At 43.2% G+C, this 27,695-nt stretch overlaps 2 protein-coding genes across 2 annotated transcripts in view; both read right to left on the bottom strand.

The window, feature by feature from the left end:
- The window catches only part of LOC139576028 (synaptic vesicle membrane protein VAT-1 homolog-like), a 41,356-nt gene extending 23,052 nt beyond the window's left edge, over positions 1-18,304 (bottom strand). The window contains exons 1-7 of the mRNA XM_071401621.1: positions 17,955-18,304; positions 17,004-17,133; positions 15,044-15,259; positions 9,142-9,284; positions 7,339-7,442; positions 5,677-5,732; positions 5,339-5,533 (exon numbers count right to left, since the gene is read on the bottom strand). Of these exons, the coding sequence (XP_071257722.1) occupies positions 5,339-5,533; positions 5,677-5,732; positions 7,339-7,442; positions 9,142-9,284; positions 15,044-15,259; positions 17,004-17,133; positions 17,955-18,184 (1,074 nt within the window). The 5' untranslated portion in view covers positions 18,185-18,304. The remainder of the gene's footprint in view (positions 1-5,338; positions 5,534-5,676; positions 5,733-7,338; positions 7,443-9,141; positions 9,285-15,043; positions 15,260-17,003; positions 17,134-17,954) is intronic.
- Positions 18,305-23,446: 5,142 nt separating this feature from the next.
- Positions 23,447-27,569, bottom strand: LOC139576030 (bolA-like protein 3). The gene is made up of 4 exons (XM_071401631.1): positions 27,441-27,569; positions 27,100-27,226; positions 24,501-24,589; positions 23,447-24,226 (listed from the first exon to the last, which is right to left on the bottom strand). The coding sequence occupies exons 1-4, from the start codon at positions 27,474-27,476 to the stop codon at positions 24,161-24,163; spliced, it is 318 nt and encodes a 105-aa protein (XP_071257732.1). The 5' UTR covers positions 27,477-27,569; the 3' UTR covers positions 23,447-24,160.
- Between the last annotated feature and the right edge of the window lie 126 nt (positions 27,570-27,695).

Here is a 27,695-nt window from a genome sequence, read left to right on the forward strand (position 1 = left end):
GGATACAGCTGGTTGATGTGCATCTCTAAGGGGGAGCTTTGTGCATTCTTTGGCTGCATTCCTCTAATAGCCCCCTCAACTTCACTATGGATCTCTCCAGGACTTCACTTGACTCATGGCACAGGAGAGAATTGCCTCTGTGATGCTCAGGGCATTCAGAAATAGTTTGTAGTAATTGAAGTCTGTGGCTTCAAAGCTGCTCTCCAAGACAAGGGCCTTATAGGTAAACTTGCTTTTCATTGTGCAAACCCGTTTGATATATTGCTTTGCAAAACAAATCCGAGTCTAGAGACATTAAGAGGCTGTGGAGAACAAAAGGATAACCCCTGGTCAGGATGTCACGGGGAGATGGTGCATGAGTTCCCTCATGACTACTGTGGAACAGAAGGTAGAGGACCATACCAAACAATCACAGCGAGGCCCCTGGCCACACTGGTGCTGAATGATGAATGTTGCTGTCATAGAAAGTATCCAGATAATCATCTTCAGCTCAGGGGGTTAAATGGCGTCCAGAAAGCATGGCCACAACACAGGTAATAAGATTCACATTGCTTGGAGAAGACATGGCCAACTCATCTATTTCGCCCTCTGGGTCTGGTATTGTTTCCAAGCAGAACAGTAGGATCATAAACAACGATGACTATTAGGGCTGAGCTTTAGTGTCAGCGATGCTGTAAAATGTTACAGCACTGAAGCCTCCTTCAAACCTCTCCCTTTCAAAACACTATCCTCCACTATCCCTTGCTTTCTCATTAACCTTCACTAATTTCTCTCTCTCTCTCTGCCCTTACACTCTCTCGCCCTCTTCTGCAGTACCAGCTGCAGTCTCCTCATGATTAGCAGAGTAGTTTTGCTCCGGGCAGTGACTAGTCTGCAGACGTATCAGTCAGGTGATACAGACAGCGTAGTTAGTATGTTATTACATCTTATGACTGCCCGGTATGGCAACTGCTCAGCCTCCGGCCGCAAGGCACTATAGAGGGTAGTACGTATGGCCCAGTACATCACTGGGGCCAAGCTTCCTGCCATCCAGGACCTCTATACCAGGCGGTGTCAGAGGAAGCCCCTAAAAATGGTCAAAGACTCCAGCCACCCTAGTCATAGACTGTTCTCTACCACACGGCAAGCGGTACCGGAGCGCCAAGTCTAGGTCCAAGAGGCTTCTAGGTCCCCCCCCCACACACACACCACTGCCACTCTCTGTTGTCATCTATGCATAGTCACTTTAATTAACTCTACCTACATGTACATACTACCTCAACTAGCCGGCATCCCCCTGTATATATTGTTATTTTTTTACTGCTGCTCTTTAATTACTTGTTATTTTTATCTCTTATTCTTATCTGTATTTTTTGAAACTGCACTGTTGGTTAGGGGCTCGTAAGTAAGCATTTCACTGTAAGGTCTACACCTGTTGTATTCGGCGCATGTGACCAATAAAATTTGATTTGATTTGAGTATGGAGCAGCAGGTACTAATCTCCCTGACTTTCTACATAACACTTTTCCATGCTGTGACGGCATAAGGCAGAACACACCTTCACATCCAAAACATGACTCTGTGTGGTGGAGGCTTCCAGATAGAGAACATGTGTTCTGAAGAGCCCTCTTGGGGGAGAAGTGAACAGCAGAGATTAATAAGAGCCATGTCCAGGTACAGTACATGCAGTCCCCAGAGTAAAATTATTGTAGGTTTAGTCAACACTCTGAAAGCCTGTAAGTCAAAAATCCACAAAATGCTTCTAATGGACAGATCTAAGATAGGGGAGCCTTTTAGAAAAGTCAATTTACCAACTCAAAATGATTTCCTAATTAAAAATCTTGATTGGGAAAAAATGATAACTTATTACAGTATGCCATATCAGTGTGATACATCTGTAATTAGGGATTTCAATTCCTCAATCACTTTCTTTCCTATTCTGGTATGAGCATTTAAAGGTGCCACCCACCCTATCATGACTTTGCAGAACGCTGTGGATAGATCAACTTCTGAAACCATGACAACCATGCAGAATAGTGGGGAGTCAGTCTGTCACTTTCCCACCACAACGCCTGATAGGATCAAAAGGAAAAACAAGAAACCAAGATCCCAGAAATGTTCCATATGCACAAAAAGCTTGTGCTGGGAACAATAAAAGACCATTCTAAAAGGTGCAGTTTTGTCACAACACAATGCCACAGATGTCTCAAGCTTTGAGGGAGTACACAATTGGTATGCTGACTGCAGGAATGTCCACCAGAGCTGTTGCCAGAGAATTTAATGTTAATTTCTCTACCATAAGCCACCTCCAACGTCATTTTAAAGTATTTGGCAGTACGCCCAACTGGCCTCACAACTGCAGACCACGTGTAACCATGCCAGCCCAGGACTTCACATCCAGCTTCTTCACCTGCGGGATTGTCTGAGACCAGCCACCCGGACAACTGATGAAACTGAGGAGTATTAATATCTGTAATAAAGCCCTTTTGTGGGGAAAAACATTCTGATTGGCTGGGCCTGGCTTCCCAGTGGGTGGGTCTATGCCATTCCCAGGCCCACTCATGGCTGTGCCCCTGCCCAGTCATGTGAAATCTATAGATTAGGGCCTAATGTATTTATTTCAATTGACTGATTTCCTTTTATGAACCGTAACTCAGTAAAATGGTTGAAATTGTTGCATGTTGTGTTTTTTTCTTTTGTGTTATTGACTGTACGTTTGTTTATGTGTAACTCCGTGTTGTTGTTTTTGTCGCACTGCTTTGCTTTTTCTTGGCCAGGTTGCAGTTGTAAATGAGAACTTGTTCTCAACTGGCCTACCTGGTTAAATAAAGATGAAATAAAATAAATCAAAATAATTTTGTTCAGTATAAAATAAATTTTGTCCTGTCTTCAAGCAAGTCCGAGGTGGCTGTTCAACAAAGGCTGTTTTCTGAACACAAGGGAGCCCATTTATTAAATGTCCTCTTGTTAACAGTACACTCGTAGAAAAAAAGGTGCTATCTAAAATCAATAAGGGTTCTTTGGCTGTCTCCATAGGATAACCCTTTGAAGATCACTATTGTTCCAGGTAGAACCCTTTTGGTTTCAGGTAGAACCCTTTCCAATGAGGGTTCTACATGGAACCCAAAAGAGTTCTACCTGGAAACAAAATGGGTTCTTCTATGGGTACAGCTGAAGAACCCTTTTGGAACCTTTTTTTCTAAGAGTGTACTGTACAGAATCATGTACCAAACCAGGACTGCTGAACACTCACTACATTTCTAATAAACTTCCTTTTCTGAGTTTCTATCGTTTTTTAAAGGTCTTCATTAACATTCTCTGATTACAGGCAAAATTCACTTCTTAAAGAATGTTGGGCACATTGAGTAGAAGCCAAGATCAAAGAGGGAGTGAATAAGTATCTATGCCATCCTTCTGAGAAACAACACTGTGAGTCATCTGGTGGGCACAGGGTCAACGTTCAAATAAGTGGAGGGTTTTTCTAACAAGAAAAAATGGATAGAATCAAACATATAGTCAGTCCCCTACTGTTCAAACAGGCTTTCCTCGCACTGCCCTCTCTGCTGGAAAGGCCAATTATTTTGCAACTTCAAAACCGGAATGACGCAAGAACATGTTTGCAGGCAGCAATTTCAGCTACAAAATGAAGCAAAGAAAGGATGGCATTTACTTTTATTGTCTAGTGCACACAACCAAAACTTTACTTCCGCTTTTAACCCAACCCCTCTGAATCAGAGAGGTTGGCTCTGTCATTTGAACTGGCCACCTGACCAACACAATGTAATTCAATCAAATCACATGACACACTGTATCTTCTTGACTGTTTCTACTCAAATAACAACATGTCAGCCTTACCAGAGAAACTATTCACATTTCCTGGAATGGATAAATGGGACTAAACACCTCCCTCTGCAACTGGATCCTGGATCCCCCAGCCACCCCAGTCATAGACTGTTCTCTCTACTACCGCATGGCAGGCGGTACCGGAGTGCCAAGTCTAGGACAAAAAGGCTTCTCAACAGTTTTTACCCCCAAGCCATAAGACTCCTGAACAGGTAATCAAATGGCTACCTGGACTATTTGCACTGTGTGCCCCCCCCCCCCCCCCGAACCCCTCGTTTACGCTGCTGCTATTCTCTGTTTATCATATATGCATAGTCACTTTAACTATACATTCATGTACATACTACCTCAATTGGCCCAACCAACCAGTGATCCCGCACATTGGCTAACCGGGCTATCTGAATTGTGTCCCGCCACCCGCAACCCGCCACCTACCACCCGCCAACCCCTCTTTTACGCTACTGCTACTCTCTGTTCATCATATATGCATAGTCACTTTAACCATATCTACATGTACATACTACCTCAATCAGCCCGACTAACCGGTGTCTGTATGTAGCCTCGCTACCGTTATTTTTCACTGTCTTTTTACTGTTGTTTTTATTTCTTTACTTACCTATTGTTCACCTAATACCTTTTTTGCACTATTGGTTAGAGCCTGTAAGTAAGCATTTCACTGTAAGGTCTACACCTGTTGTATTCGGTGCACGTGACAAATAAACTTTGATTTGATTTGAAATGTACAGTCGTGTCTTAGACATTGGATAGGAAGGACAGAAATAATTACATTTGTCTATTCATTTTTTCACTTGAGACAGATTTAGGTGAATATCTGTATGTATACTGTATATGTGTATAAAGAAATATAACTGAGTGGAGGTAAACACCAGTAATATGAATGGAGAGGAAAAGCTTCGGAAAGCCTTTCACTATTCTATAAGCAGGGGATCTTGTGAATAATTAAACCACCAATCATCTACCTCATAGCAGCAGGAGTGTAGTCTCAATAAATGACTCTATGACCCTCCGTGCTGAGCTGCCTGCTAACCACTAGCAGTTCCACTATCAAGTCCACAGAAATAGCAGCATGTGTGAAACACCCAAATGTCACATTTGTGTTTCTTTACAAACAGAGTTGGTGACAGTGTAGAAACAGAAAGAGGAAAACAGACACCCAGAGAGATGCACTGGCAGAGATGGAGAGGAGAAATTGATGTATGGAATTCATGTGGGCGTGAATGTGAACGTCGCATAACTGCAGCCATCAAAACCAGCAACCGGTCTTAACGGCCCACCTGCCATCTGCAGGCCAAACCAACGTCCACTAACAACAGTGACAATCAACAGATGACACTCCATCCAAGATGTTTCCATACCAACTTCTCTAAAACTTCCCTACCCATCTGTGTTTCCTTAGTGACCGTGTGGATCATTCCCAGATTGTAGACCTGCCAGTCAAAGACATCATGCCAGATGTGTTCAGGGAAATGTCCCTGCCCACCAGCTGTCCCCTTACCTCCTCCAGTGCCCACAGGGAGTCCACCACAGGTTTGATCTTCTTCTGGTTGTAGAGGGAGAAGAGTTTCTCCACCACCGTTTTCACCTGCCCACACCTGCCCTGCTTGAACAGGAGGTTGAGCAGCGAGAATCCAGCAATGACCTTGTTCTCCTCGTAGAGTTTAATAGGGTTCACCTTCTCAACCTGCCACCACTGGGGAGTCAAACCAGAGACACACACATCACTTACCCCAATAACTAATTTGTGTTTCATTGTAAGTAATGAATGTTCGATAAATATTAAACAGACTGTTCCATTCTGTAAACTCAGTGACAGACTCAGCATTTCTAACTCACAGATTTTGCAAGGCTGAAGAAACTCTTTGTTTCCCCAGTAACCATGTTTGATGAGCCTGAAAACACAAAAACAAAGACACAAGCTTATAGAGAGAGACAGGGTCGTGGTAATAACTGTTGGGCTGAAGTGATGGGTGAACCGTAAAGAGCCGTGAGGTGAAGAGGGGTTATTGTGGGGGAGGAGTGGTTGCCTCCTTTAGATCTGGCACAGCTAATGAACTCTGTCCACAGTCATATTATTCATTGATTCATGCCGCACTAGTGTTACAACTCCACAACTGTCATACTGACAGAAACACTAATTCTACATTATCTGAAACCCAAGAAGACTCTTGTAATTAAACAATTCAGATGTGGATAAAAGCCAGGGGTAGTAGTAAAATATAGTAAAATATATTCAGGTGACATTTTTAATCCATTTGAATGAACCTACATTTCGCACTGAATCACAACGCACGCCTGGTTTTCAATGAGGTTAAATTCTGTCCAGATTGACTATTAAGTAGATGGAGGGATATTACCTCAAAATAATAGAACCATCTGTATTCTAAGTGTCCTTAGACGAGGTGAAAGTCTGAAGAGCTTGAGCCTATATCTTACAAGAAACTTTAAAAAATATTTGTGGTCTAAGCTATGTCATAGGAAACAGTGCCTTCAGAAAGTATTCACACCAGTTGACTTTTTCAACATTTTGTTGTGTTACAGCCTGAATTTAAAATAGATTAAATTTAAAAAAAATCGTCACTGGCCTAAACACAATAAAGTACCCCATAATGTCAAAGTAAAATGTAATTTAAAAAAATGTATTTCGTAATGAAAAGCTGAAATGATATGGGTATGCTTGTAATCGTTAAGGACTGGGGAGTTTTTCAGAATACAAAAGAAACAGAATGGAGCTAAGCACAGGCAAATCCTACAGGAAAACCTGGTTCCACCAGACACTGGTGGATGAATTCACCTTTCAGCAGGACAATAATCTAAAACACAAGGCCAAATCTACACTGAAGTTGCTTACCAAGAAGACAGTGTATATTTCTGAATGGCCAAGTTACCGTTTTGACTTAAATCTGATTGAAAATCTATGGGAAGACTTGAAAATGGTTGTTTTGTAATGATCAACAACCAATTTTTTTAAAGAATAATGGGTACATATTGTACAATCTAGGTTTGCAAAGCTCTTAATAGACTTACCCAGAAAGACTCACAGTTGTAATTGCTGCCAAATGTGATTCTAACATGTATTGACTCAGGAGTGTGAATGCTTATGTAAATTAGATATTTCTGTATTTCATTTTGAATGAATTTGCTAACATTTCTAAAAAAAGAATTTACTTTGTCATTGTGGGGTATTGTGTGTAGATGGGTGAGAAAACATATATATTTAATCAATTTTGAATTCAGGCTGTAAAACAACAAGATATGGAATGAGTCAAGCGGTATGAATACTTCTTGAAGGCACTGTAGATGTATTGCACAAGTACAATGGTGCCTAACCTATATACAATACCTGTCAGTAAGTTTGAAATGTTCTAAATAAAAAATGTCACTCAAGATACTTCATCATTCACAGACTAACACCACATCATATCTCAAGAGTCTTATGTGCGATACTGGTGGCACAATGTAGCAAATTTAAGAGTAGCATCCTGATAGGACACCAACCGTAGAGGATGTAGGTTCCCAGAGGCCTCAGCAGACCGAGGCCTTTACCAGTGTTCTCCCCAGACAGACAGTCCAGGACAATGTCCACTCCCTCTGGAGAGATCCTACCAAATACAGGAAATTCAATTAACAATAATCAACATGTTCCTCATTTACAGACAGCCTCAACTGCAGGCTTCATCAGAAGCCTATCAATCTATTAGTCATTCAATGTTTAGCTCAGATTTCAATAGTTACATTTATATATTTTTAGCAAATACTAAACAATCCAGTTAATTGACATTTCGATCAGCCTTTTGTTCAATCAAATTCCACTCTTGATTTCAAGTGATACAGTATTCAAAGACATATAAGCATTGGACAGGTTAACCATCGGTGTGGTTTTTCATGGCATGACTCACTTAAGAGCACCAATGTGAAAGAAAGAATGAGAGCAATGTTCTGATCAAGGGGTCCAAATGCCTTCCTTTCTGCCTGGTGGCCTGACCGCCTGTTTGGCTAAACTGCTCGGCGGTCTTATGATGCCCATGGCCTTGCATATTGTAAAAGGAGCGACTTAAGACCAATTTAATTTTGCTTTGCTCTTGATCCTGAAAGGAATGTGGGGCCACAGAGATGAAAGGCTTATTAATCTGCCTCTCCCTCTGATATGGCTGTATTTACTACCATTGTGATATGCAAGCAGACAGTATTCTCCCTCTGTCAATAAGTACTGAGGGGGAACCAAGGATTAGGCTCCTTAAGAAAGGACCTCAAGAGGAAAGCTTGGTTGAATGTATGCATTTATAAAGCACTTCAGAATAAATTCAGAATGTGATTATCGGATGGACATGCTTTAAGCCTCCTGACTGCATGACTCACCTCCAAAACACTATTCCTATTAGACAGTAGACATGAAGTTGGCCTTGGCATAGAGGGTTATTTTCTGATTGTCTCCTATTGAGGAGGCAGCATCCCTATGGATTGCACTGATTGCCAATCAAACATGATAATTAGTGATGGGTGACAAAATCCATATAGTTACATATCGGGATATTATTTTTGACAATATATCATATCGTTTTGACAATATCGCAATATTATTTTTGCGCTAGTTGTCTGTACCTGCACCAAAACTCCAGTATTTTTCCTCCAGAGATTGTTATCCATCGTCTTTTTAAATAGGGAGCCAATTTGTTTTAAGCACTTTTATTTCCATGTCTAATCAAAACTCGTTTTCTCATGGCTCTCACTTGTCCCTCTGCAACAGACATATGGTGAGTAATATGTTTGGAAAAGACAAGACAACGACATGCAGTGTGATCTGAATGGGCATAGTATTTATGAGGCATCAGGGCGCTTTCCTGATTGGCCCAGCTGTTCCACGTCCCCAGCAGACAGCCTGTTGCAGGTTGCCTTCAGAGAGCCTCTGAGCACTGCCTCACACACTGCCGTTGCTCTCGGAGACGAGCTGTGTGTTGCCATGGGGACCGCAGCCACACACATCCAAATATGGCATCAACTAACATCTGCATCCTCCCTGAGCTCTACATGCTCTGTGTTCTACGTTATCACATTATCATTGTCAATTCATATGTACATATCAAATTGCACATTATAAACCAAAAGAGATTCTTAGTAATTATGTGAAATTATATCTAAACATATTTTAATAAACCTGTAAGATCCAATGAAATTACACATTTGCTAACAAATTAGTCTTATTCATAAAAATTGTGCAGAACAATTACCTCTGCAGCTCTATGTTTAGAAGAAAGATTTTATCCCAATAATTGTTATTGTAGAACAACAAACAAACCTTACTTTTTAACTTCTTGTACATAATCAATGTTTCTGTCGAAGAGGTGGGTCACAGAGTCCTTGATGGCTTCATGTTTGAAAGATGAGGCCGTTCCAAACACAGTGACGCTGGGTATAGTGGAGCACAGCTGAGCCACAGCTTGACCCTGAAAAACACCACACAATCCCAGTCAGACTCTCCAAGACACAATTACACAAGGACAATCCAGACAATGACGTTTCCACAGGTTATGCATCACAGCTTTACCAACCATAATCCATATTTGATATGAAAAATAATTATAATAATTATTCTCATCCTGTTTTTTTTTTTTTTTTTTTTTTTTTCACCTTTATTTAACCAGGTAGGCTAGTTGAGAACAAGTTCTCATTTGCAACTGCGACCTGGCCAAGATAAAGCATAGCAGTGTGAACAGACAACACAGAGTTACACATGGAGTAAACAATAAACAAGTCAATAACATGGTAGAAAAAAAAGAGAATCTATATACAATGTGTGCAAAAGGCATGAGGTAGGCAATAAATCGAATAATTACAATTTAGCAGATTAACACTGGAGTGATAAATCATCAGATGATCATGTGCAAGAAGAGATACTGGTGTGCAAAAGAGCAGAAAAGTAAATAAATAAAAGCAGTATGGGGGGTGAGGTAGGTAAATTGGGTGGGTAGTTTACAGATGGACTATGTACAGCTGCAGCGATCGGTTAGCTGCTCGGATAGCAGATTTTTAAAGTTGTTGAGGGAGATAAAAGTCTCCAACTTCAGAGATTTTTGCAATTCGTTCCAGTCGCAGGCAGCAGAGAACTGGAAGGAAAGGCGTCCAAATGAGGTTTTGGCTTTAGGGATGATCAGTGAGATACACCTGCTGGAGCGCGTGCTGCGGGTGGGTGTAGCCATCGTGACCAGTGAACTGAGATAAGGCGGCACTTTACCTAGCATAGCCTTGTAGATGACCTGGAGCCAGTGGGTCTGACGACGAACATGTAGCGAGGGCCAGCCGACTAGGGCATACAGGTCGCAGTGGTGGGTCGTATAAGGTGCTTTAGTAACAAAACGAATGGCACTGTGATAAACTGCATCCAGTTTGCTGAGTAGAGTATTGGAAGCTATTTTGTAGATGACATCGCCGAAGTCGAGGATCGGTAGGATAGTCAGTTTTACTAGGGTAAGTTTGGCGGCGTGAGTGAAGGAGGCTTTGTTGCGGAATAGAAAGCCGATTCTTGATTTGATTTTGGATTGGAGATGTTTGATATGAGTCTGGAAGGAGAGTTTGCAGTCTAGCCAGACACCTAGGTACTTATAGATGTCCACATATTCTAGGTCGGAACCGTCCAGGGTGGTGATGCTAGTCGGGCGTGCGGGTGCAGGCAGCGACCGGTTGAAAAGCATGCATTTGGTTTTACTAGCGTTTAAGAGCAGTTGGAGGCCACGGAAGGAGTGTTGTATGGCATTGAAGCTCGTTTGGAGGTTAGATAGCACAGTGTCCAAGGAAGGGCCGGAAGTATATAGAATGGTGTCGTCTGCGTAGAGGTGGATCAGGGAATCGCCCGCAGCAAGAGCAACATCATTGATGTATACAGAGAAAAGAGTCGGCCCGAGAATTGAACCCTGTGGTACCCCCATAGAGACTGCCAGAGGACCGGACAACATGCCCTCCGATTTGACACACTGAACTCTGTCTGCAAAGTAGTTGGTGAACCAGGCAAGGCAGTCATTAGAAAAACCGAGGCTACTGAGTCTGCCGATAAGAATATGGTGATTGACAGAGTCGAAAGCCTTGGCCAGGTCGATGAAGACGGCTGCACAGTAATGTCTTTTATCGATGGCGGTTATGATATCGTTTAGTACCTTGAGCGTGGCTGAGGTGCACCCGTGACCGGCTCGGAAACCGGATTGCACAGCGGAGAAGGTACGGTGGGATTCGAGATGGTCAGTGATCTGTTTGTTGACTTGGCTTTCGAAGACCTTGGATAGGCAGGGCAGGATGGATATAGGTCTGTAACAGTTTGGATCCAGGGTGTCTCCCCTTTTGAAGAGGGGGATGACCGCGGCAGCTTTCCAATCCTTGGGGATCTCAGATGATACGAAGGAGAGGTTGAACAGGCTGGTAATAGGGGGTGCGACAATGGCGGCGGACAGTTTCAGAAATAGGGGGTCCAGATTGTCAAGCCCAGCTGATTTGTATGGGTCCAGGTTTTCCAGCTCTTTCAGAACATCTGCTATCTGGATATGGGTAAAGGAGAAGCTGGGGAGGCTTGGGCGAGTAGCAGCGGGGGGGGCGGGGCTGTTGGCCAAGGTTGGAGTCGCCAGGAGGAAGGCATGGCCAGCCATTGAGAAATGTTTGTTGAAGTTTTCGATTATCACGGACTTATCAGTGGTGACCGTGTTACCTAGCCTCAGTGCAGTGGGCAGCTGGGAGGAGGTGCTCTTGTTTTCCATGGACTTTACAGTATCCCAGAACTTTTTGGAGTTAGAGCTACAGGATGCAAATTTCTGCTTGAAAAAGCTGGCCTTTGCTTTCCTGACTGACTGCGTGTATTGGTTCCTGACTTCCCTGAACAGTTGCATATCGCGGGGGCTCTTCGATGCTATTGCAGTTCGCCACAGGATGTTTTTGTGCTGGTCGAGGGCAGTCAGGTCTGGAGTGAACCAAGGGCTATATCTGTTCTTGGTTCTGCATTTTTTGAACGGAGCATGCTTGTCTAATATGGTGAGGAAGTAACTTTTAAAGAATGACCAGGCATCCTCAACTGACGGGATGAGGTCAATATCCTTCCAGGGTACCCGGGCCAGGTCGATTAGAAAGGCCTGCTCGCAGAAGTGTTTTAGGGAGCGTTTGACAGTGATGAGGGGTGGTCGTTTGACCGCGGACCCGTGGCGGATACAGGCAATGAGGCAGTGATCGCTGAGATCTTGATTGAAGACAGCAGAGGTGTATTTGGAGGGCAGGTTGGTCAGGATAATGTCTATTAGGGTGCCCATGTTTACGGATTTAGGGTTGTACCTGGTGGGTTCCTTGATGATTTGTGTGAGATTGAGGGCATCAAGCTTGGATTGTAGGACTGCCGGGGTGTTAAGCATATCCCAGTTTAGGTCACCTAACAGAACAAACTCTGAAGCTAGATGGGGAGCGATCAATTCACAGATGGTGTCCAGGGCACAGCTGGGAGCTGAGGGGGGTCGGTAGCAGGCGGCAACAGTGAGAGACTTATTTCTGGAGAGATTAATTTTTAAAATTAGAAGTTCGAACTGTTTGGGCATAGACCTGGAAAGTATGACAGAACTTTGCAGGCTATCTCTGCAGTAGATTGCAACTCCTCCCCCTTTGGCAGTTCTATCTTGACGGAAAGTGTTATAGTTGGGTATGGAAATCCCAGAATTTTTGGTGGCCTTCCTAAGCCAGGATTCGGACACGGCAAGGACATCAGGGTTGGCAGAGTGTGCTAAAGCGGTGAGTAAGGCAAACTTAGGGAGGAGGCTTCTGATGTTGACATGCATGAGGCCAAGGCTTTTTCGATCACAGAAGTCAACAAATGAGGGTGACTGGGGACATGCAGGGCCTGGGTTTACCTCCACATCACCCGAGGAACAGAGGAGTAGTAGGATGAGGGTGCGGCTAAAGGCTATCAAAACTGGTCGCCTAGAGCGTTGGGGACAAAGAATAAAAGGAGCAGATTTATGGGCGTGGTAGAATAGATTCTGGGCATAATGTGCAGACAGGGGTATGGTGGGGCACGGGTACAGCGGAGGCAAGCCCAGGCACTGGGTGATGATAAGAGAGGTTGTATCTCTGGACATGCTGGTCTCAATGGGTGAGGTCACCGCATGTGTGGGGGGTGGGACAAAGGAGGTATCAGAGGTACGGAGAGTGGAACTACGGGGTCCATTGCAAACCAAAACAATGATAATGATAACTAGCCTGAACAACAGTATGCAAGGCATATTGATATTTGAGAGAGACATACAATAAGGCATAAAGTGATTGCAGGTCTTGATTGGGAGAGCTAGCTAAAACAACAGGTAAGATAACAGCAGCAATAACAGGGTGCTAGTCTAACACAGCAACAACAGGTAGAAATGGCGACGACTAGGCAGAGAGGGTCGGATTAACTACACACAGATCCTGAGTTAAAGCACAGAGCCGACAGATAAAACACAAATAAACAGAATGGAGTACCGTGAATTAATGGACAGTCAAGCAGGCATCAGCTATGTAGCCAAGTGATCATAGTGTCCAGGGGGCAGCCGTAGATGGAGCAGGGAGGCCTCCACTAAGCTAGCACGCGGCGTTTAAAGTTAGTAGCCCGGGGGGTGGTCTGCTCAGACGGAGGGGGTCTGCTCAGACGTGGTCGTGTCGACAGAGAATCCAAGCCGGATGGCGATGGCGAAAGAGAGGTTGTGAATTGTAGAATTGTGTTTGCTAACTGGTGCTAGCTTCGTGGCAGTGGCGCTAGCTGCGCTAGCTGCAAGCTAGCTGTGAGGATCAGAAGTAGTGGCTCAGGGATTACGGCAGGAATCCGGCGTTGTTGTCGAGAGACAGTCCGATGCTGGTAAATTGGTGAGTAATATCCAGGCTAATAACAGGGCTGGTGTCTGTGCAGAAGGTAAAAGCTGCTAGCAGCGGCAAAAAATGGCTAAATTAGCTTGTAGCTGATTTAGACCAGTTGTGATGGATTGGCAGGGCTCTGTGTCGGCAAAAAAAGGTCCAGTCCAATTGGCAAAAGAGGTATTGTAGCCCAAGAATTCGCTGGTAGACCTCTTCGGCTAGCCGGCAGATGGGCCTAGCTCGAGGCTAGCTCAAGGCTAACTGGTGCTTGCTTCGGGACAGAGGTGTTAGCCAGTAGTAGCCACTCGGTTGCAGCTAGCTAGCTGTGATGATACGGTGTAATTGTCCAGAGCTTGCGTCAGGAATCCAGTGATGTGGTAGAGAAAAAGCAGCCCTATATGCTCTGGGTTGATATCGCGCTTGCAGACTGGCAGGTATTGGCCCGAGCTGAAGCTGGCTGTGTCCGAGTTAAGGGTGAAGACCGCAGCAGTGGCTAACTGACTACTAGCTAGTAGCTAGTTATCTGGCTAGCTTCTGATTGGGGTTACGGTTCTAAAGTATAAAAAAATAGCAGGTCCGTACCACATTGGGTGAGGCGGAATGTAGGAATGTATATTCAGTTCCTAGATGGAAAGTGAAATTAAAATATATACGAAATGTATACGAAAAATACGAGGACTATTTACACGGGACAAGACAAGACAAACACACGTCCGACTGCTACGCCATCTTGGACTATGTTCTGTTCTAATCATTCAACACACTAGGTAAAGACAGTAAATGTTTTCTTGTCCATCTCCACTACAGTATGGTACTACATGCGTGAATTAAACAACAGAGTTATACCCTATTGTGTGCATCAGTCTGAAATCTGAGCAGTCGCTCTACTGTTGTTCATGAATTACAGTCTGTAGGAGCATCTCTAGAGTATAGTTACATATCTAGTTATGTTTAATTATTAAAGCTGGGAATCACTAACAGTGCTTTCGCTAAAGGGAAATGTGCTACATGAGCCTGATAATTTAATGTCTTGTAAAATAAAAAAATAAAAAAATAAAAAAAGTCTGAAGAGTCTGTGTGCATATATACTGTAACCAGCACAGCCCAGACACTCTCTATCTTCAACCACAGTCACATCTTTCCTAGATGTCGTTTTCTCAGCCACATCTCACCATCATCTTCAATCATGAATACAGCATTATGTAAAACAGCATCTGAGATGTCTGATAATAGCCACACGCTATTACCCTCAAGAGCCACCAGAGATACACACCTTGGCGGTATCTATAGTAACATCACTGATATCATTTTCAGATGCTGTGTTTTTCTTTCCACCTCCTTTGGGGAGTTGACTTACCACACCCCCTCCTGCTGAATGGACCAATACTGACATCCCCTCTCGGAGATTGGCAACCTCAAACAGCATCATGTAGGCAGCCACGAAGTTCATGGAGAAGGCTGCTGCCTCAGGAAAAGTCATATCATCAGGCATGTTATAGACGTAATCCAGCGGTGTGCAAACCACCTCTGCCCAGGCGTTGTAATTTACAAAAGCCATAACCCGGTCTCCTATCTGAAGAGAGGAAAGGGTAAGCTATAAAATATGATAAATGCACATTTTGGAGGTGACATGTTTACAGGTTTGTTTTAGAAATGCACCAAACCTCACATGCTACTCTGACCAATGAATTTCAAAAAATCAACATTAACCATTTCAAACTGTGACACAAATCAATATTTTGGGGGGTAAAAATGCAAAGTGAGATCAATATAAACTCAGCAAAAAAAGAAACGTCCTCTCACTGCCAACTGTGTTTATTTTCAGCAAACTTAACATGTGTAAATATTTGTATGAACATAACATGATTCAACAACTGAGACATACACTGAACAAGTTCCACAGACATGTGACTAACAGAAATTGAATAATGTGTCCCTGAACAAAGGGGGGGTCAAAATCAAAAGTAACAGTCAGTATCTGGTGTGGCCTCCAGCTGCATTAAGTAATGCAGTGCATCTCCTCCTCATGGACTGCACCAGATTTGCCAGTTCTTGCTGTGAGATGTTACCCCACTCTTCCACCAAGGCACTTGCAAGTTCCCAGACATTTCTTGGGGGAATGGCCCTAGCCCTCACCCTCCGTTCCAACAGGTCCCAGACGTGCTCAATAGGATTGAGATCCGGGCTCTTCGCTGGCCATGGCAGAACACTGACATTCCTGTCTTGCAGGAAATCACGCACAGAACGAGCAGTATGGCTGGTGGCATTGTCATGCTGGAGGTTCATGTCAGGATGAGCCTGCAGGAAGGGTACCACATGAGGGAGGAGGATGTCTTCCCTGTAACGCACAGCTGTGAGATTGCCTGCAATGACAAGCTCAGTCCAATGATGCTGTGACACACTGCCCCAGACCATGACAGACCCTCCACCTCCAAATCGAGCCCACTCCAGAGTACGGGCCTCGGTGTAACGCTCATTCCTTCGACTATAAACGTGAGTCCGACCATCACCCCTGGTGAGACAAAACCGCAACTCGTCAGTGAAGAACACTTTTTGCCAGTCCTGTCTGGTCCAGCGACAGTGGGTTTGTGCCATAGGCGACGTTGTTGCCGGTGATGTCTGGTGAGGACCTGCCTTTCAACAGGCCTACAAGCCCTCAGTCCAGCCTCTCTCAGCCTATTGCGGACAGTCTGAGCACTGATGGAGTAATTGTGCATTCCTGGTGTAACTCGGGCAGTTGTTGTTGCCATCCTGTACCTGTCCCGCAGGTGTGATGTTCGGATGTACCGATCCTGTGCAGGTGTTGTTGCACGTGGTCTGCCACTGCGAGGACGATCAGCTGTCCGTCCTGTCTCCCTGTAGCGCTGTCTTAGTCAACTCACAGTACGGACATAGCAATTTATTGCCGTGGCCACATCTGCAGTCCACATGCCTCCTTGCAGCATGCCTAAGGCACGTTCACACAGATGAGCAGGGATCCTGGGCATCTTTCTTTTGGTGTTTATCAGAGTCAGTAGAAAGGCCTCTTTAGTGTCCTAAGTTTTCATAACTGTGACCTTAATTGCCTACCGTCTGTAAGCTGTTATTGTCTTAACGGCCGTTCCATTGGTGCATGTTCATTAATTGTTTATGGGAATGTATGGGAAACAGTGTTTAAACCCTTTACAATGAAGATCTGTGAAGTTATTTGGATTTTTACGAATTATCTTTGAAAGACAAGGTCCTGAAAAAGGGACATTTATTTTTTTGCTGAGTTTAGTTGTGCTACTAATCCACAACATAATATCTGTGACATACTGTGATCTAGATTCACTGACCTCAAATCCCTTTGTGTTTTCTCCCATCGCCTCCACTATTCCAGAACACTCAAATCCAGGGACAAGTGGAGTTTTCGGAGGACTGTCAATATTACCTTGACGCACCATAAGATCCAGGAAGTTCAAGCCACTGCAACAGTAAATGTCTCATTGATATTAACCTCACAATCAAGCAAAGTTATTTATTTTTAACTTATGAGATTGGAGAAGACACAATATTGCACGATGGACATTTTCACTATTTGATAAATGTTACTTAGACTTAAAATATATGAATAAATAAATGCCTGAGCAGTCATAAGCACAACACAAGCTGTTTGATATCTACAAACTCATGCTTGAATTCCAGACTATTAAAAGGGGCTACAGTTCCAAGGCCATGGTGATTCACATGCACTGAACAATGAATAGCCAATCTGTGATAGAGCATATCTGTAACAGGCTCTCCCTTTTGTGGAAAAATTGCTTCTCACTTGTTGAAGGTATAGTTTGTGTATTTCAATATTATCAATAAAACAATATTGTTAGACTGAAGACAATTATCCAATCCCTCATCAGAATCTACTTACTAAATGCCAAGTAGGTGATCATAAGAAAATAGAGCACAAATACCACAAGTGTAGGACTCTGCATGAGCCAACTACTCCCCCAATAAAAGTTCATTAAGATGATCAGTCAAAAACAAGCCAAGCAAATACTTTTATCAAGACAAATTTGAATTAATTCCAACATTAATGACTCCTTTTCTCGTGTCACTTTTACAAACTACACAGGTCGAGTTAAACCTACTTTAATTCAAGGTTTATTCATGGCTCGCCCATACTGAATCAGAATCTGCAACATGTTGCAATACACTTATGAATGTGGTAACTTCGCATCATTGATATTTTAAGATCATATAGGCAGGCATCAACGTAAAAATGTATCAACAGTTTAATATGCAACGTTTACCATGCTTTGACGCGAATTTTCACTTCTCCCTCCTGTGGCTCAGGCATCGCCTTCTTGGTTACCCGGAGTTTGTTGAGACCCCCGAAACCTGACAGTATTACGGCTCGCATTTCTTTGGCATCTCCTGCAGATACTACAGTTTCTGTTTCTTTTGCTCCATTCTTCTCTATCATGTGCTCAGTTTCCTCTGTCATCTCCGTTCCTTCTTTAGCCATGTCGGTGGGCTTCATGGGGCTGGAAGGGGATGCTCTCGATTGTAACTGGTCCTTCCTTCCTTCCAAGTTCAGAATGCGCAGTATGAGCCGAATCAGTTCTCTTTTGGAAGAGGGAGAGGCTATTCCGAATAAAGATGTTCATAAATCTTGGATTGCTGATGTTGTGTATTGGCCAATGAGAGGATTTGAAGCCACCACTCGGCCATATTGGCACTCCTCAATTACATGTTTCAAGGACAACATTACATGTATTTAAGTATTGTTTTGTTGTAGTGGGGATAGTAACATTATTAATCTCTAAAAAATATACTTTAAGTATTTAAAAATATATATTTTATTCGTTTTTTTACGTTTAGCTCACATAATATAATTTAAAGTTTGCATTCAGTTGTCTGTAATATAATACACGTGGCAAAAACGAATGTAGACATTAATACATGTATTTATGTAGCTTCCAAAATATTTGTTTTACACTGGTGGGGAAGTGCCAAGATGGAGGTACAGAACCTTAAATTTAGCGCCCCCTTATAGTCATCTAGTGTATATATATAAATCATTAACATGGACACGCCTTGTGCCCAAATTGACCACGTATGTCGCGCAGTTGAGAGTCGAGTGGAGACGATGATGAGCCTAGTTTATGATGAGCCTAGTTTATGCTGACCAGCTGGCAAAACAGCAGCATGGAATTGGCACTAATTAAAACTTGTAAAAGAAAGTGATGTTTATTTCAATGGACGAGTGGGAAATAACTTATAGTATTGGTCACCATATGGATGTCAGCTAACGTAACGACAAGGCCGTAGGAATGTCCAGTACAACGGTTTTGTATTGAGGTGCTCCCCCACTGGGCAGTAGTTGCTTCACGGGCCAGTTGTATCACATGTCGCTAACGTGGTGAATTTGTTCCATCCCACGGGATTATATTTAGATTAGGATAGCAGCCTACACGATAAAAAACTTCAAGATGTCACCGTGATACAGTCTACTGCCCAATGGGGAAAATTTGTGCTGCAAAGCTGGCAACACAACAACACGCCATTCAGTAAGGAGAGAAGTGGGTAGCTAGATAGTGTCGCAATATCAGGCCAGGCTGGCAGCAAAGGTACATTTATTGTAGTGATTTTCACCGAAAATGTGGCCTACAACTACGGCATTAACATCAACATTTTTGTAAACATTTATAAATACATTTTAAAAAATAACAATTATTCCTTTACACATATGATTCTGATAATGAAATTGTGTTCTGTGGGTGTCACTGCGTAGGCTGATACCCCGTTTCATGGGTGCACAATCCATAGGTAAGGATGTACAATATACATTACCAGTCAAAAGTTTGGACACATCTACTCATTCAAGGGTTTTCTTTATTTTTACTATTTTCTACATTGTAGAATAATATTGAAGACATAAAACTATGAAATAACACATATGGAATCATGTAGTAATAAAACAAGTGTTAAAAAAATCAAAATATATTTTATATTTGAGATTCTTCAAAGTAGTCACCCTTTGCCTTGATGACAGCTTTGCACACTCCTGGCATTTGGTTCCCACATATGCTGAGTACTTGTTGGCTGCTTTTCTTTCACTCTACGGTCCAACTCATTCCAAACCTTCTCAATTGGGTTGAGGTCAGGTGAATGTGGAGGCCAGGTCATCTGATGCAGCACTATCACTCTCCTTCTTGGTCAAATAGCCCTTACACAGCCTGGAGATGTGTTTTGGGTCATTGTCCTGTTGAAAAACAAATGATAGTCCGACTAATCGCAAACCAGATAGGATGGTGTATCGCTGCAGAATGCTGTGGAAGCCATGCTGGTTAAGTGTGCCTTGAATTCTAAATAAATCACTGACAGTGTCACAAGCAAAGAACCGCCACACCATCACACCTCCTCCATGCTTCATGGTGGGAACCACACATGCAGAGATTATCCGTTCACCTACTCTGCGTCTCACCAAGACACGGCGGTTGGAACCAAAAATCTAAAATTTGGACTCATCAGACCAAAGGAGAGATTTCCACCGGTCTAATGTCCATTGCTCGTGTTTCTTGGCCCAAGCAAGTCTCTTCTTATTATTGGTGTCCTTTAGTAGTGGTTTCTTTGCAGCAATTCAACCATGAAGGCCTGATTCACACATTCTCCTCTGAACAGTTAATTTTGAGATGTGTCTGTTACTGGAACTCTGTGAAGAATTTATATGGGCTGCAATCTGAGGTGCAGTTAACTCTAATGAACTTAACCTCTGCAGCAGAAGTCTTCCTTTCCTGTGGTGGTCCTCATGAGAGCCAGTTTCATCATAGAGCTTGATGGCTTTTGTACCTGCACTTGAAGAAACTTTAAAAGTTCTTGACATTTTCCGGATTGACAGACCTTCATGTCTTAAAGTAATGATGGACTGTCGTTTCTCTTTGATTATTTGAGCTGTTCTTAACATAATATGGACTTGGTACCACCCATACCTTGTCAAAACACAACTGATTGGCTCAAAAACATTAAGAAGGAAAGAAATCCCACAAATTAACTTTCAACAAGGCACACCTGTTAATTGAAATGCATTCCAGGTGACTACCCCATGAAGCTGGTTGAGAGAATAGTGTGCAAAGCTGTCATCAAGGCAAAGGGTGGCTAATTTGAAGAATCTCAAATATATAATATATTTATATTTTTTTAACACTTATTTTGGTTACTACAACAATGTAGAAAATAGTAAAAATAACGGGCGTCGTCGTCGGATGTTGAATAATCGGACCAAAGCGCAGCGTGGTAAGTGTTCATGCTTTTTATTTCAACTGAACACTATAACAAAGAGAATGAATGAAACCGAAACAGTCCTGTCAGGTGCAGAAACACAAAACAGTTAATAACTACCCACAAAGCATCGGTGGGGAAAAGCTACCTAAGTATGATTCCCAATCAGAGACAACGATAGTCAGCTGTCCCTGATTGAGAACCATACCCGGCCAAAACAAAGAAATACAAAACATAGAAAAAATAACATAGAATGCCCACCCAAATCACACCCTGACCAAACCAAAATAGAGACATAAAAAGCTCTCTAAGGTCAGGGCGTGACAGTACCCCCCCCAAAGGTGCGGACTCCGGCCGCAAAACCTGAACCTATAGGGGAGGGTCTGGGTGGGCATTTCTCCGCAGTGGCGGCTCTGGTGCGGGACATAGACCCCGCTCCACCTCTGGCTTGGCCCACTTTGGTGGCGCCTCTAGTGCGAGGACCCTCGTAGCGGGCCCCGGACTGGGCACCCTCGTAGCGGACCCCGGACTGGGGACCCTCGTTGGAGGCCCCGGACTAGAGGGCGTCGCTGGAGGCCCCGGGCTGGAGGGCGTCTCTGGAGGCCCCGGGCTGTAGGCCGTCTCTGGAGGTCCCGGGCTGGAGGCCGTCTCTGGAGACCCCGGGCTGGAGGCCGTCTCTGGAGGCTCCGGGCTGGAGGCCGTCTCTGGAGGCTCCGGGCTGGAGGCCGCCTCTGGAGGCTCCGGGCTGGAGGCCGTCTCTGGAGGCTCCGGGCTGGAGGCCGTCTCTGGAGGCTCCGGGCTCACCGGGCTGGGGAGACACACAGGAGACCTGACTCTAGGAGCAGGCACAGGACTCACCAGGCTGGGGAGACATACAGGAGGCCTCTTCTTTGGCCGAGGCACCGGATACACTGGGCCGTGGAGGCGCACTGGCGGTCTCGAGCGCAGAGCTGGCACCACCCGTTCTGGCTGGATGCCCACTTCCACCCGGCAAATGCGGGATGCTGGCACGAGCACAACGGCCTGTGAATGCTCGGCCGAGACACAGTGTGCATCACCCCATAGCACGGGGCCTGACCAGTCACATGCTCGCCACGGTAAGCACGGGGAGTTGGCTCAGGTTGCCAACCTGACTCTGCCAAACTCACCGTGGGCTTCCTCTCGGGCTTCCTTGCCAGCCGTGTTCCCTCATAACATAGCCGCTCCGCTTAGCTGCTGCCTTCGCCTTCCTCTCTGCTTCTACCTGCTCCCAAGGCAGGTGATCCTTCCCAGCCAGGATCTCCTCCCACGTCCAGGATCCCTTGCCATTTAAAATGTCTTCCCATGTCCAGTCCTCCTTCTTACCACTCTGCTTGGTCCTTTGGTGGTGGGTAGTTCTGTAACTGGTGTCGTCGTCGGATGAGGAATAATCGGACCAAAGCCCAGCGTGGTAAGTGTTCATGCTTTTTATTTCAACTGAACACTATAACAAAATAACAAAGAGAATGAATGAAACCGAAACAGTCCTGTCAGGTGCAGAAACACAACACGGAAAATAACTACCCACAAAGCATCGGTGGGGAAAAGCTACCTAAGTATGGTTCCCAATCAGAGACAACGATAGTCAGCTGTCCCTGATTGAGAACCATAGCCGGCCAAAACAAAGAAATACAAAAACATAGAAAAAAGAACATAGAATGCCCACCCAAATCACACCCTGACCAAACCAAAATAGAGACATAAAAAGCTCTCTAAAGTCAGGGCGTGACAGGTACTGTATGTATTTCCCCCCACTGCAATTATGTAGTCTAATACATCCACAGTGGGATCATTGTCTTATGTCAGATGGCATCACTCCTATGCAAAGTGCGTCTCTCAACCGATCAGTGCAACTTTGTTTAGGATTATTCTTTCCAAATATGGCATGATTCCACTATTTTTATCTCTTTGCATCACTTTCAATGGGGGACTTATTTTGAAGATGAACTGCAAATTCCACTATTGTGCCTACAAATGAGCACGTGATCAGACAGGGTTATTCACAAATTTCTTCTTCCAGGCACGTAAATTCTAATATTTGTGAGTATCAAAACACAGACCTAACATTGATTGACTACAACAACACATAGGCTACATGACACTCTATATCAGTATTTGGGGAATATCAAAATTATTAATGTCCATTTCCTGGCAATAGTTTTCATGTCTATAATCCAATCATAACCTGTTTATGAATAAGCGAGCAACACATTTACATCTCAAGAAGGCTACCATGTAGTAAAATGTATTCTCACTTGAAGTACTAACACAAATATTGGGGAAATAGCTAGGGGGCCCCACCTAATGGTGAATTTCACAGTAGAAAAAAATGCAGTATACATTTACCAAGTATGGGTCGCATTGGGGACACACAGTAGGAGTAGGCCCACACAGTGATTATTACTATCTAATGAGGTTGTTAGACACCTGCAAATTATAAATTCTACAGTAGTGTAGGCAAAATCCTGAAGTATCCCTTTAATAAAGACATAAGGGTCCTGTGTTTTTGTACTTTGAATCACATACTTTTATTTCTACATTTATGGTTAACAAGGAGAAATAACAGAACATAAATACTGGAAACGGAATCGAAACTTGTCTCGTGACTTAAACAAACAACTACTACACTAAACAAAAACACAAATATAGGAAGGATTTTCAATTACAAATGAAACGTACAAGAATATTTGCATAGCTAGTCGTCTTATCATGAGGTTTTCTGACTGTTCACTACAATGTATTTGCATTCTATCTTTACAATGGTTAAAAACACTATAGGCCAACTCAATTGGTTAGGGGGCTAATTGACTTGGCAATTTACTAATGAATCCTGACAGCGTTATTTTGTGCGTATCATAGCTTTTTAGGTCAATGTCTTCTGTAAAGGCAGCATTCGAATAATCTCATCATCAATCTCATCAATAATTTAACTGTGTTTATGGTAAATAAATAAAAATATAGGATGGTTTTAGAGTTAAATTTATTACACAATTGACATTGTAAAATGTGTCCCTACCATAAATTCTACAGATTATTTCTGACAATACTATCAGGAAATAACAGGACAAACCATTTCCTTTGTTACTGTCATAGACACATCAGCAATTCATCTGAGATTTTGGGGTGTTCATCCTCAGATCAAAATGTAATCAGCATATGAGCATTCCGTTTGAGGGGTGTATGTTCAAAGACCTACAATTTGTGAAAGGGCTTGGTCCTACTCTCGAGGAACATCTGTGAATATTCGTAGTCCATGCATTCCTTGGATCTCCTCCTTGAGTGCCTGTGGATGAGAACATAGCAGTTTTCAGCTGTGCTGTTTTTGCAACAATTTTGCATATGGAATAAAATGCAATACAGGATAATAATTTCACCTGAAAGGTTTGATATAATACTTGACAATTTGTTGTTGCTTTATCTCTCCCCCCACACATCCGATCGGTACAAAACAATATCAACCAAAGCAAATGTAACATTTTGACAGCTATATAGCCTATGCGCTTCCATACAATGGTGCAAACGAATTGATCTCTCCAGAATGTATCTCCATAGGTTACCTGGTTGACTAGTTGGTGTTGTTGAACAGTTCTTTTCCCTTTAAATTCATTGGATTCTATGTGGACTTCATACATGACACCACAGCCACCTGAGAACAGAAAACATAATGACACACAATTGTCATGAGCGCACCAAGGAATCAGAGGCATCATGCCCATAAGGGGAACAAGGTCACGTGCTCCCTCAGATTTGTCCTGTTTTTTAATTGATTTTAGCTGCTGGTGATGGGCAGGACTCGCCGGAGGTAAGTTTATAAATGCATTTGATTAAACTATGCAGCCTTTTGATTTCTTTTTGATGAATAAATAAAACAAAAATGTTTTGTTGTTTCTCTGTAATTCTAGCCACTTTATGAAGTTTGCTTTAGCTAGCCTGCTAGATAGGTTCCCAATCTCCCAACCTCATAACTAGCGTAGCTTGTCTAACTATCTTAGCTGGCATGTCTGCTGGCAATTTTGCTAAACATCAGAAAAGCAAGTAATTACTAAATGTACTGAATAAGACTCACATTCCTTTCAATATTTTACCCAGATTTTAGCAGAGATGCAGGGAAGCATAACAAAAATAACCACCAGGCAGGAGGATACAGACAGCTCAAGAGGTATGCTTAGATATGCAGAAAAATACTTGGTTTTAATGTAATCTGGCACCTTATGATATCATTATAGTTGTGAATTAATTATGATGCCATGATATGTGCCTGTATTGATGTGTGTTATGAACCCATGTACTGTTGTAATTTGTATGTAATATCCTAGGCATATTAGTGCAGTATATTGTTATGTGTGATTTACAATAGTCAGAATGACACCCTCATTAAAAGTGAACAGGTAAAGAGGTATGCTTAGATAACCTATCCAGAAAAATCTACTTTTTAAAAAACATAGAATTAGGCATAATGTTTATGCCTCTAGATTTCAGAAAAAAAGCTGTTTCGGATATTTGAAAAATTCTCCAACTTCCCCCTCCATCCTCTCGTACTTCGTAACCCCTCTAAAATAATGGGTGCATGAGGCCCCTGCCTAGGCCGAGCACTAGCCGAGCGTAGACTTACTAGCCCTCGCACAAATAAATTAAGAGATGAAGCTGAAAACCTTTTTTTCTCCGGTAATAGTGATCATGGAGGGAGAGATATGGAGTGAGGGAAGTGAAGAGAGTTAAGATGAGATAGGTAAAAATGGAAGAGAGGAGTCAGAAGAAAGATCAGGCGACTGCTATGCCTTTGAAGAATGGAAAGGAAGCAAATCTGGGGAATGGAAATAAGCGGATTGTCTATGGTGATTGGAGTTTGGTTCTTAGAAAAAGTCAATCATGGGGTTTTGGCAGACCCGTTTGAGGTCTCAAGGTGGGTGGAGAGTAGGATAGGGAAGTATGTATGCAGTATGCTAAGATAGAGATGAGTTTATGCTTTAGTTTACGGCGCAGGGCTCCACTCAAGGGCGTAATAGCAGTGCCTCTAAGTGTAGAGGTTGAGCAGCTAAAGAGGAAGGTTCATGGTGTGTGAGGCCATGTGGCTTAGCTGTAATCGAGATGGATTGGAGAGGAGCCTGTTGGTTTTGCTATGCTTTGATTTGGAGGTACTTTTGATCTGGTTGAGATATATTGAGCTATCTGGTTAGCGCATTCACGCCAGCTGTTCTGCAGTGTTTCCACTGCCAGAAATGTGGTAATGTAGCATCAGTGTGTAGGATAGGGCAACCTAAATGTACAAGGTGTGGAGGTTTCCACGTAGTGGAGAAATGTTTGAAGGATGAGCCCAGAAAGTGTAGTAATTGTGGAGGCAGTCATGAGGCCAGGGCTACAGAGTGCTTGGTAAAGGTGAAACAGACACAGGTGGGACTGGGTGTTACAGAAGCAGAAGCAGTGAGAAGGATGAATCAGGAGGTAGGGCCCAGGGCTCTCCATGTTGCCTGCTCAGAGGGAGGACAAATAGTAAATGTTCCCAGGGAAATGTGTGGATCAAAGTCCAGGTTTCTGACCTTCGTCACTGTGGTTGTGAATTGTGCTGCACAAGTAGAAAGCTGGTCAGATAAAATTGGAATTGTTGTGTAGAGCAGCTGAACATTTTCTGGATATTCTAGATATTTCTGCAAAGGATCTACAGAAGATGTTGGATGAGGTGGTGTTGCCCACTCAGGCCTGTGGTTAGGGAAGGTGCTGGGTATGGTAGTACATGCAGTTTAGGCTGGGTTTTTGGTTGTTCTTCCATAAGTATTTTCTTGAACTTATGAGTGCATCTATGCATCTGGAACTCCAACATGTGAGAGAGTAAATAAAGTACAGGTCGTTGCGGTAAAGCACTATTATTATTGGATGCCAACCGCCAATAATCCACACAAGAAGAATGCACTATCCTAGGAAGCCCAAGCTTCTCGCATTTCGTTCCAATAGTCGAGTAAACGAGATCTAATATGGAAGGATGACCACGCGAGTGTGAGTCCACTGAATACCAGTGGACAAGACACCAACAAATAAAGCGTCGTAGTAACATACATTTCATTTATGCCCAAATGACTTAAATGTAAATGTAAAAAATTATGCATAATGATGTAGCTAGATCAGGACCCCTTTGACACCCATGTTTCGAGGTCTATTTACCTGATATGTCCACAACTTTTAGAGACGTGGCCGATGTAAACTTCTCTTTGAGAATATGTGCAATTCGGGTCTCTCCCTCGGTCTGAGAAGACAGAGTCCTCTGCAACTGTCTAGAAACCAAAACAGCCTAAAACAAATGTTTTCAAAGACAGTTAGCGAACGTTTGCTAACTCACAATACATATGAAATGACATGTGACGTTAGCTAGCTCACTTAACTAGCTCAAGTCAAATGGTCAGTGTCACTTGCTGTCTGATTTGATTGAGCACAAAATATTCGCACTCAACCTTCAAATTTAGCTAGTCTAACGTTATGCATTAGAATGAATGAAATTGATTTACTTGATTTTTCAGAATACATTTTAAAATAGAGAGCATCGTGACCAGGTACTTTAATGGAGATAAAACAATAATGAACAGTAATCCACCACACGTGTAGAAAAAGTCATGACCCTCGCATTGAGGTTATAATAAGAAACGCCCCTCGATGTCAACAATGTTGATGGTCGTCAACACAATATGACGTAGATATCAGAGTCACGCAAACAGCAACGTACACTCACTTTGGGGTAACTGGCGCCCTCTCATGGACCGGAG

The sequence above is a fragment of the Salvelinus alpinus genome, chromosome 5 (assembly GCF_045679555.1).
Source record: "Salvelinus alpinus chromosome 5, SLU_Salpinus.1, whole genome shotgun sequence".
Taxonomy (NCBI): Eukaryota; Metazoa; Chordata; class Actinopteri; order Salmoniformes; family Salmonidae; genus Salvelinus; species Salvelinus alpinus.

Coding starts and splice junctions, on each gene's coding strand:
- LOC139576030 (XM_071401631.1), bottom strand. CDS start 27,476: ATGCTCTCTATTTTAAAATGTATTCTGAAAAATCAA. Junction 27,227..27,440: donor AATGTATTCTGAAAAATCAA/GTAAATCAATTT, acceptor CATTTGTTTTAG/GCTGTTTTGGTTTCTAGACA. Junction 24,227..24,500: donor AACACCAACTAGTCAACCAG/GTAACCTATGGA, acceptor TCTCATCCACAG/GCACTCAAGGAGGAGATCCA.